Raw genomic sequence first — 11059 nt, 5'->3', positions numbered from 1 at the left:
AAACTATGCAGTCACATTTGCTGTACACGTGAGTACCATTCAACGGCTCTCCATATGGTTCTCTAATCTATTTTATTCCTCACTTTTAGACAAATCACTTCACGAAACTTTTGACCTTTTTCCGTCCAAAATTTTTATTTTATATTTTACCTCATTAATAAGTCAAGTTTCCTTAACTATATGTATGGTAGCTATATCCAAGTCAAATTATACCAGATTTTGACTTTTAGGGGAAAAATTAGCAATAAGCTGGATTTTTGCAGAGGCCTTTCTTATACCATTACGAACAACATACTAACAGTCACCACCGCTCGGGGTGCAGCTTCGTTCGCCAAATCGGAAAATGGCAGCAAAAATCACCTTTTCCCATTTTTATGGAAAACGGTTGCATTTTTGAACAAAATACTTCAGTAAAAAATTAGAGAACAGAAAATTATCTACAAAAAAGGTTCTATGTACTGTCATCGTAGGATTAGCGTTTTGACCACAAAGGCCTTGTATTTGACATCTTCTTACGAAACAGAGTAACGTTTGTGATGCTACTGAAACTTTTGTTGCGGTTTTCTTTGTTTCCTCTAGGTATCATATTGAGATGAGGCCACCACGTATCCAGAGAAATGATGAAGATAAAGCTAAGGTTTCCCAGTGGCTCTCTCATCACCCGCAATTCCCAAATCAAATGTTGCCAGTCTTTTGGGAGACGAAACAATAAACTGAAATCGTGCCTTTGAAGTACGACAGATGCTAATGAGCAATATTGTTAGTAAAAAAGTAAAAGAGCTGAAACTGAGACGTTCTAATCGTTTTCTGTCATTAGCTGCTATAAATTGTGCAGTGAAGATTCGTAACAAAACTATACCTGCTGGTCCTCTGTCTTTGTTCCAGATAATATCCAACATCAAAACAAGTGATGAAGAAAACATGTGATGAAGAAATTTAGGGGTACTTCGAATACGAGCTGACACCATATCTACTGTCTATATTTACTGAAAGTGGAATGCACAAAATGCGGACGTCTTCCCTTTGTACGATTTTTCAATTTGTTAAGAATGAACACTTTAATTTAGGAAATTGTGTTTATGTGACTGATGGTAGCATCTTATTGCACCGTGTCATTTGGAAGCAAAGGGAAATATCTAGTGTCGTATGCGGGGAAAAAACTTATCTTACATTCAGCACCACCACGAACCTAACACTATCGTTGTCTTTGATGGGTATTGTGGGAGTATTGGTAGTACGAAGATAGCAGAACGGCAGAGGAGAACCACTATGAAGCACTCAGCTAACAGGTCGTCACTGAAACTATGACAGTTCCGCTAAGTCAGGATAAGTCCTTAGTAAATAATACAAACGAAAAGCAACTCACAACCGTGGTATCTGAAAAACTTGAACAGAAAGAGATCAAAGTGAGACTAACAAAGGGTGATGCCGATACGTTAACAGTTAAAGAAAGCAGCTGAGATCACGAAAACTAACCAAGTTGATCAAGTTTTTGTTATTGAAGGAGAGATGTAGATTTATTGGTTTTGACTGTAGCGTTAACTACTTCTCAGAAAGACTTTACCTTGCTTAAACCAGGAAAGGAAAACAAGGAGTCGGCCGCTGGTGGCCGAGCGGTTCTGGCGCTTCAGTCTGGAACCGCGCGACCGCTACGGTCGCAGGTTCGAATCCTGCCTCGGGCATGGATGTGTGTGATGTCCTTAGGTTAGTTAGGTTTAAGTAGTTCTAAGTTCTAGGGGACTTATGACCTCAGCAGTTGAGTCCCATAGGGCTCAGAGCCATTTGAACCATTTTTTTGAAAACAAGGAACTAACATTATACTCATCACAGGAACTTCAAGCAAATGAGAACTTCCAGGAAAGTATATTGTTCCACCATGCCTTCAGGAGATGTGACACCAGAAAGACGTGAAAAGAAAAAAGAAAATCCTAGGAGTAATGAAGAAATGTAAACATTTGGCACCTGCAGCGCCAGTGTTCAAGGATCCCAGTGCGTCATATCAAACCGTTTTTGAGTCCGGGTATCTATGGTTTATGGCGCTGTATGAGGCTTCTGTCAATGAAATGTCTCTGCATAGGTCGTGTTACCACCGCTTTGTAACATCAGTGACTAGGAATAAAGTGAATCGTTGGTCAACTCCCCCAACAGAGGACGTTGCCAGACAACACTCCTACAGAATGTTCAATCAGGTACAGATGCGGATGGATGTTGAAAAGTCCTGTGAAGGGTGGGGCAGGAGAAAATCCGTTAATACGCTAGTCCCAGTAACTATTACGCGCCCTCCTGCCCCAGACCGCCTGGTTAAGATGACAAGCTGCAAATGTGCGAAAGAGTGTGGGTCTACCTGTAGATGTAGGAAGGCTGCTCTACGATGCTCCAAAATATGCAGCTTTTGTCATGGTGGATCTTGCCTTAGCAAATGCTCCGCACCTGCTCTACAAGAATGAGGTATTGAAACACCTGCAGCTGATGATAGCGGTATAACAACGGACCAGGATTATGACTATGAGGAAGGTTACGATACTGAGTCACAGGAAGACCACCAGCCAATCTTATGAGCCATATTTCTATGTATGTAATGTTACATTACACACGAACAATTGACACTTAATCAGTATGTGTTAATTAAACCTTTCTTATGTGTGATTCCATGCTCTTTCTACAGAAATTACATTGACACCCGTAGTCAGAAATGGAATTCCCGCTATTGTGCGATCAAAATAGATGTATAAACATCGTCCATTAAATTTCGGGCATGCAGCCCCGGAAATAAAATTTTTTCCGCTGATATTTCGGCAGCATATCGTCCGGCCATCTTCAGAGATTCTGTCTTCAAGGAAGCTGTAGAGATTAGACTCACTAATAATTTAATAAGTAGAGATAATGGTTTGAATTTGAACAAAGCATGGAATCCAGCTTTTGGGATAATCGAACTCCAGAGAAGTCGTTAAGATGTCATCGCCGCCGATCATACATCGATAAAAGAATCGAACGTCTGCACGCCTTCGCCACAGGTGGAGAGTGTGTAAACGTATCTCTTTGATGCCGACAAGCGTCTGTAACTCGGAGGCGCGTACCGCTGCGGTGGAGCATAGAATGCCACTCTTGGCAAATTGTCGACAGTTTTGTGGCATAACGCTGCGCAGTCGAAATCAGTGGCAGAAATAATATTGGCGCGGCTGTATGTCCGAAATGGGATGGACTGTTCATTACGCCGTGACAAGCTGAAAATGTAAACACCGTTTTGAAGCTCAACCGTTAATCCCACAAAGACAGTGCCGTACATGTAAAAGTTTATAGATATTTTTGTGTTGTTTTATTTTGTACAGAAGTACGAGGGTTGGAACTTAAATAGTGGCAACTATTTACTCACAACCGATACAAAAGAGTTACATGTTTGCAGCGTTGTGTAAAATCCGTTACCAGCGATGTGGAAGGCGTAGTACACCGTTAGCAGAGCCTGTTCTGTTGATGGTGCAAATGGAGCGGTCTACTGCCTGTCGAATCTCTGGAACAGTTCTGACGCGAATGCCACGAAGTGGTTTCTTCATCTTCGGAATCAAATCAGTCACAAGGACTTATGTCGTATTACTGTTCATTTTCGGAGCATCACCTGCGACCGGCTTTACGAAAGAAGCGGCGACACTTTCTGCGCAACCTGCCCATCATTTTGCACTACAATGCGCGGGCGCATACAGCGCAAGCTGTGGCTGCTCTATTGGGTCGATGGGACTGGGAAGTACTGTCCCATCCACCATACTCCCCGGACTTAAGTCCTTGTGGAAGATTCGATAGGCAGTAGACCGCTCCATTTGCACAATCAGCAGAACAGGCTCTGCTAACGGTATGCTACGCCTTCCACATCGTTGGTAACGGGTTCTACACAACGCTGGTGACTACGTTGAAGGACAGTAATAGGTGCAAACATGTAACTCTTTTCTATCGGTTGTGAATAAATAGTTGCAGCTATTTAAGTTCCAACCCTCGTATTTTGCTCGTACATCTACATCTATATTTATACTCCGCAAGCCACCCAACGTTGTGTGGCGGAGGGAACTTAACGTGCCACTGTCATTACCTCCCTTTCCTGTTCCAGTCGCGTATGGTTCGCGGCAAGAACGAGTGCTGCGAAGCCTTTGTGCGCGCTCGATTCTCTCTGATTTTACATTCGTGATCTCCTCGGGAGGTATAAGTAGGGGGAAGCAATATATTCGATACCTCATCCAGAAACGCACCCTCTCGAAACCTGGACAGCAAGCTACACCGCGATGCAGAGCGCCTCTCTTGCAGAGTCTGCCACTTGAGTTTGCTAAATATCTCCGTAACGCTATCACGCTTACCCTGTGACGAAACGCGCCGCTCTTCTTTGGATCTCCTCTGTCAATCCCCACACTGATGATCAATACACAAGTATAGGTCGAACGAGTGTCTTGTGAGCCACCTCCTTTGTTGATGGACTACATATTCTAAGGACTCTCCCAATGAATCTCAACGTGGCACGCGCCTTACGAACAATTAATTTTATATGATCATTCCACTTCAAATCGTTCCGTACGCATACTCCCAGATATTTTATAGAAGTAACTGCTACCAGTGTTTGTTCTGCTATCATATAATCGTACAATAAAGGACCCTTCCTTCTATGTATTCGCAATACATTACATTTGTCTATGTTAAGGGTCAGTTGCCACTCCCTGCACCAAGTGCCTATCCGCTGCAGATCTTCCTGCATTTCGCTGCAATTTTCTAATGCTGCAACTGCTCTGTATAGTACAGCATCATCCGCGAAAAGCCGCATGAAACTTCCGACACTATTTACTAGGTCGCAACCATTGTCCTTATAAATGCGTAATGGTGATTTTTTGCTGCTATTTTCCAATATGGCAGACGAAGGTCGAGCCTCATCGTAAGAGACTTTTGGTATGTTGTTTTGAAAGCTATAAGGAAGGTCAGTGCAAAAAACCAACTTATTACTAATTTTTTTTACTAAAATCCTGATATGACGCGAATAATATGTGAACATTGTATTTTAAATCGTTGTTACAATTTTTTAAATACTGGTGTTCTGTGTAAATGTTTTATGATTGGTTGTTAGCAGTACGGTTCAATAAATCAAAGTCACGTAAGAAACAATCGCTCGAAATATTGCTCGAACAGTCCACGGGTATACTGCCGGTTCATAGTGTCCAACAGGCACAATATTTCGGCGATCGGACATGTCGCCATCTTCAGGTGCGCTGACGAACTGAGCTCCTGAGGGCGGGCGGCCGATTTAAATCCCCTCCCCCCGCGGACCGCCGGCGGTCGCGAAGACGTGGAAGAAAACGCACACTGATCTGTACCTGCATGCAGACAGCTGCCACCAACCTTCTCAGAGGAATGGAGTACTATAAACACTAGTACACAGGGCGCGCAGCATCTCAGACGTAGAGAATCTGCCCCAGGAATTGGAACACCTCAAGACCGTGTTCCGATAAAACGGGTACTCGGAATGACAGATTAGACGCGCTCTCCGTCCCACCACCACATCACAACCTGTGGTGACGGATGAAGTCACGGAAGAAGAGGTAGCCACTGCCTTTATTTCGTACAATGGCGCACTATCGGAGAAAATCGGCAGTATATTAAAGAAACACCGAGGTAAAACCGTCTTTTTCCCGCCCAATAAAACAGGAGCATTACTGGGAAGTGTGAAAGAAGGAAGCCCGGCATATACGAAATTCCCTGTGAGTGTGGGAAGACTTATATCGGATAAACAGTACGCACCATCGAAGATCGTTGCCGAGAACATCAAAGGCACACTCGAGTGAAATATCCAAATAAGTCGGTGGTAGCAGAGCACTGTTTGTCCGAGAAACACGAGATGGATTATGAGTGTACCAAGATCCTGGCTCAGACCTCTAAATATTGGGACAGCGTTATAAAGGATCTAACATTCTGCGTGGTGTCTGTTTGTTCTAAGTCGTGTCTCCCTACCACTTTCGCGCAACGACGCTCTGAGCGTGTTTTTTAGGGAATTGACTAGTTTGAACCTGGAACCTGTTGCTGGTAAGGAGACGCCAAACCACACATGACATGTAGAGTTCAGAAGAGCTCAGTGAGACTAGCGATGATATAATCAAATACTTAATGATTTCAGCGTCAGCTCCACTGCACTCCCTGTAAAAGAATCTTAATACTAACTAAATTTAATGGAAGGGCTTCAAGGATTTCCTATTTTTAGTTAGCTAGTAAAATAACGTCGAAAAAGTAGTTAAGTTTACCATTGGAAATTTTATTCTACTCACAAAACATTGTTTATAAATTGCACTATTGATAAAAGGAAATACTTTAATACAGGATTTTCAAGTTCTACAATGGATTGAAGGATGACCTATGCCAAATCACATCTGTAATCTAGGTTTAAATTAAGTTTCATAAAAGAGAAAACTATCAAAATGGTCTACAGTGACCCTCAATTATCTTTAATTACTTATTTAAATTGTCGTAAATTACAGTGGCTGATGTGGCTTCTCAATAATTATATAACAGAAAAATCATCGCATTTCAGATTTTAACTTCTAGTAGCATATGTGAATACCATGAGCTTTAATTGACGATCGACATTAGTATTAGGCAAAAAGGGGGTGTAACAGATGAGACTTCTGCAGTTCTGAGTGAAGCCTTATGTGGCATTGCGTGCGTTTATTACCTTGTCGGTGGTTAGGCAGCGTCAGCGGGCGGCGCAGCTCCACACACCTTGCCGTCTCGGAAGCAACTCTTTCTAACTTCTCCTTAATACAATTTACTGAAGTTGGTTTAAGAAAAGCTATCTGGCTGTGTTTTCAACTGACCAATCAGGGTCTCAATGTTAACCTAAAGCTCTGCCTACAAAAATTCAGTCTATCCAATGAAAAACGTTATACTTTTCGTGCTGGGGCAATGTTTTTAATGTTTGCAACGTAACAGAGACGCGAAAAGCCTCACGCTAAAACTTGCAGCCGGTATGGCCCTTTTAGTGTTATCGTAAGATCTATACTGTTCTTCTGGAGGGCTCTATCTTTTAACATGGGCTGGGGGTGGTCTTGGCGGTTGGCTGGCGACGTGGGTGTCTGTCCCTTATCGTAGGGCCTCCTAGCCTACACGATTCTGCTCTCGGCTTCTGTTCTCGTTTCTCCCCTCGAAACTGTGTCTGTTTCACGATGGGAAGGTATGACATGCATTTAGGCATTCTTGTGTTAGTCTGTGGTATTCCATTTGCTCACTCGTTGATCACATTACTTTGGTTAATTTAATGTCAGGATTTATTCGTAACTATGTGACATACTGTCGGATTTGCTATCATGTCAGGTGTTAGATTTGCCTGACACCATACAAGGAGGCTATCGAAATTCGCACCAGGGAAGATCTTATCAACCGAGATTGCGGCTACAATCTCAGCAAAGCTTGGGACCTGGCATTGAATGTAATTAAGAAGACTCTCAGCAAGAAATACGAACTGGCGACCAGGGCGGATGTAGCAAGCACATCGACTCTATGACAGATTCTTCGCGACCACCGGCGCGCGGGCGCCGACGGCGAAGGGAGCGGCCCGCGGGGGGAGGGGATTTAAATCGGCCGCCCGCCCTCAGGAGCTCAGTTCGTCAGCGCACCCACGGGGGTGAAAGCTATATGGGCGAAGAGGCAACAAGCCACGTAGTTCCATTCCAGACCACTAGAGGCGCTAGGGGTCAGACGAAGCTGGAATTGACCAATGAGAGCTGTCTAAACTCCAATGGTGGTTGTTTTGAAATATTCTATCGTCTTTCTCTGCACTGAAGTCTGTGGTCCTCGGTTACAGTCGTCTTTGTATTTGTTTCATATTTACATACTACTCATCTTCATTATAAACAGATTTTTTACTTTAAATTCGTAAAGTTTACTGTGGAACTGAAGAGATTTCCTGCTGAAAAATTTCCACAACTAATTGTAAGGTAAGACATTAAATTTTTCATTAAATAATCTCGTAGCCTATAAATGAAATGTATTCTCTTCTATCGTGAATTAAGCAGTGTGGTTTCTGTTTGTTTATTTAAATAACTTTGATATGTCTGTAGTAGTTTTATTTCATGAAGACTTTTTTTTTCAGAATATTCAACACAACAGATTGACGTTGAAATACTCCTGCAAATTCCCCAGCTGTTCATCTGGCTATTAACTGGATTCAACAGAGGAAATTTGCAACAAGCATTTCTACAGGTTTTCCAAAACAACCTCAAGAGTTGCTTCTAAAGTGGAAGAGTGTTTGTAAACTGTCAACAGATGTGAACTGTGCTTCTTATTTTGTTTGTGAAGATCATTTTTTCGAAGAAGGTTTTATGAATAGAAGTAGGCGTAGGCTAAACAGGGGTGTGTTTCCAAAACATGTGACAGGTGTTAATTGTGAAATTGCCAAAATCGGTGGTGAATCAGGTGACATTGTTGTTAGTGAATAAAAAGTAAGTTTTGTTTTCGTTTCACTGTTTTCATTTCACTGTTTTTATCCACCTTTCCTGCATTTGGTACTTTGATATTTTCTTTTTTGTGTTGAAGCATTTAGAGTAGTAAGATGTAGGAACCTTTTTAAGAAATTAATGGTCAGTAGTGCAAGATTGCTGGGCAGTTACTCAGAACTTATAGTCCTGACACATAGTTGTAACAAATTTTAGAATTCATCATTAATTAATACTGTGATAAATATTTCTTAATTGAACCTCTTTAACTGCTGCTTATTCTCTTAATAATAGGCCTTTTTCCTCCATTGATCCAGCAGCTTGTATGACGTAAAAATTATGACATTATTCAGGAATATTTGTAGTCCAGTTTAGCTGCTACAATGTTATTTTTCTTTTGCTTCAATTATTTACACTACAAGCTTGTTTCGACTTACTCTCAGTTTCAAGTGTTGCATCTAGTTCTTATAAACCATAAAACATGCTGGAGCTTTTACATGTTGATAAATAACAATATAAGCACGTCAATTTAATAGTCTATTTTCGATTTTTGCGCCTGACAGTTACTGCTCCTATCATGTTTTCTTGTCTGTCAGACACAAACGTCAAAAATAGACTGAAAATATTACTGAATAGGTTTCTCTCTGCTGTAGTACAGCGTGCTATAGCTGTGTTTCAATTATTTTGTTATGATGCCAGCCAAAATAGTTACATAGCACGCCCAGAAAAATAAGGTAATAGAATTAAAATAAAAATAAAAACCTACAACGTAAGTAAACTAGGGGGGCGATGCAACCCGCAATGTTCCGATATTTTAGTTCAACTCCATACCACTTGAGGCGCTGCTGTCCGTCTGTGTTTCCCACTTTTAACGCGGGAGTTGCGTTTCTCTGTCTCTCTCTCTCTCTCTCTCTCTCTCTCTCTCCCTCTCCCTCTCTCTCTCTCTTTGTCTTCTTTGAGCGCACCTGACGATGGCGACATGTCCGATGGCCGAAATATTGTGCCCATTGGACACTGTGAACCGGCAGTATACCCGTGGACTGTTCGAGCAACAAATACGCCGAGAGAAACTGAAGAATCGCTCGAAATATTGTTTACAATAGGGCGTCGATATTATTTCGTTCGTCTGCTGCTGCAGTTCAGGGACCAGCTGCTAATGCTGCGCCTCCGGTGTGCAGGTAACGCGCTGCTGGTGAGCGTGGCGCTGGCGGACCTGCTGGTGACGGGCCTGGTGATGCCCGCGTCGTCGGTGGTGATCCTGGCGGGGCTGCCCGACGCGCCGGCCGTGTGCCGGCTGCAGTGGGCCGTGGCGGCGCTGAGCTGCCTGGTGACGGTGCTGTCGCTGGCGGCGGCCGCGTGCGAGAACAACGCGCGCCTCTGCCTGCCGCGCGAGCGCCACGCACGCCTGTGCACGCGCGCGCGCGTCACGGCCGCCGTGCTGTCCATCTGGGCGGCGGCGGTGGGCGCGGTCGCGCTGCAGACGGCGCTGGACGCGGCGCCGCTCTACTGCCGGCCGCCGCGGCCCGGCCCGCGCCCGCCGGGGCCCGGCGCGCTGCCCTACCACGTGGCCTGCGGCGCGCTGCTGCTGCTGCTCGCCTTCGCGTGGCACGCGCGCACCGCCCTGCGCGTGCGCGCGCTGCGCTCGCGGCCCAGCTTCAAGCCCGCCGTCACCTTCGCCTGGGACTACGCGCTCGCCAAGACGAACGCCTACTCGGCGGCGCTCTTCGTCGTCTTCTGGGCGCCGTTCGGCGTCGCGCTGGTGGTGTCGGCGGCGCGCGGCGGCCGCGGCGTGCCCGCGCGGCTCGTCTACAACCTGGCGTGGTTCGCGCTCAGCAAGTCCTGCGTCAACAGCCTGCTCTACTGCTGCACCAACCGTCACTTCCGCAATGCCTACGTCAACCTGTTCCACTACTGCTGCTGCAAGACGACCGTGTCGTTCTCCCGCCGCCAGAGGGCGGCCGGCGCGGCCGTCGTGGGCGGCGCGCTCGGGGACGCGGCGCGGCCGTCCGGCGACGTGCGGGTGCACATCATCCCCGGCTACAACATGTACTCCTATACGAGCCCGCAGCGCGCCCGCGAGCTCTGCAAGACCGCTTCCGGCATCAAGCGCTCGGCGGGCTCCTGTCGGCCGGGGGGCAGCGGCGCAGGGCGCACCAACGGCCGCGACGTCTACGAGCTCTGAAGCCGCTGCCGCTCAGGCCGCACTCCTGCCGTTCTGATGCTGACTGGTGTGTCGAGCAGACAGCTCACTTTTTCGTCTGCTGTTAAATGCGCTCGGTTTGCAATATTCGCAGGTTTCCTACACGGAGACGTGTCTCGCCGTAGCGTGTGTGAGGCAGAGAGACCCCTTCTGAATTACATTCCGAAATTGTTACGAGGCGCCTGAAAAATCGTTCAGCTATCAGTTGGCGGTTATTGAAGTATAAATGGCGTGACTGTTGATGGAAGAGGTCTGGGGCAGGCTACAGATCAACCTCACTCACATTGCTGATACGGGATGAAATATCAGCGTATATATCTCGCGCTAACTCACCAACACTGTATTAACCCCCAATAATCCTCATAATTGAACTCTATACGAAATCTTAAATTTTGCACGAAACGCTAGT

At 45.3% G+C, this 11059-nt stretch overlaps 1 protein-coding gene across 1 annotated transcript; it reads left to right on the top strand.

Annotated features, from left to right (window-relative positions):
* Nucleotides 1-9606: 9606 nt before the first annotated feature.
* LOC124795820 (alpha-1B adrenergic receptor-like) lies at nucleotides 9607-10632 on the top strand. Its single transcript, XM_047259902.1, has one exon. It carries the CDS (start codon nucleotides 9607-9609, stop codon nucleotides 10630-10632), a length of 1026 nt encoding a protein of 341 aa, XP_047115858.1.
* The last annotated feature ends 427 nt before the right edge of the window (nucleotides 10633-11059 follow it).

This window comes from Schistocerca piceifrons, chromosome 4 (genome assembly GCF_021461385.2).
Source record: "Schistocerca piceifrons isolate TAMUIC-IGC-003096 chromosome 4, iqSchPice1.1, whole genome shotgun sequence".
NCBI classification, from domain to species: Eukaryota; Metazoa; Arthropoda; class Insecta; order Orthoptera; family Acrididae; genus Schistocerca; species Schistocerca piceifrons.
This window is presented reverse-complemented; position numbering and strand designations above follow the sequence as displayed.

Bases quoted from the DNA above. Each gene is read 5' to 3' on its own strand.
- LOC124795820 (XM_047259902.1), top strand. From the start codon at position 9,607: ATGCTGCGCCTCCGGTGTGCAGGTAACGCGCTGCTGGTGAGCGTGGCG.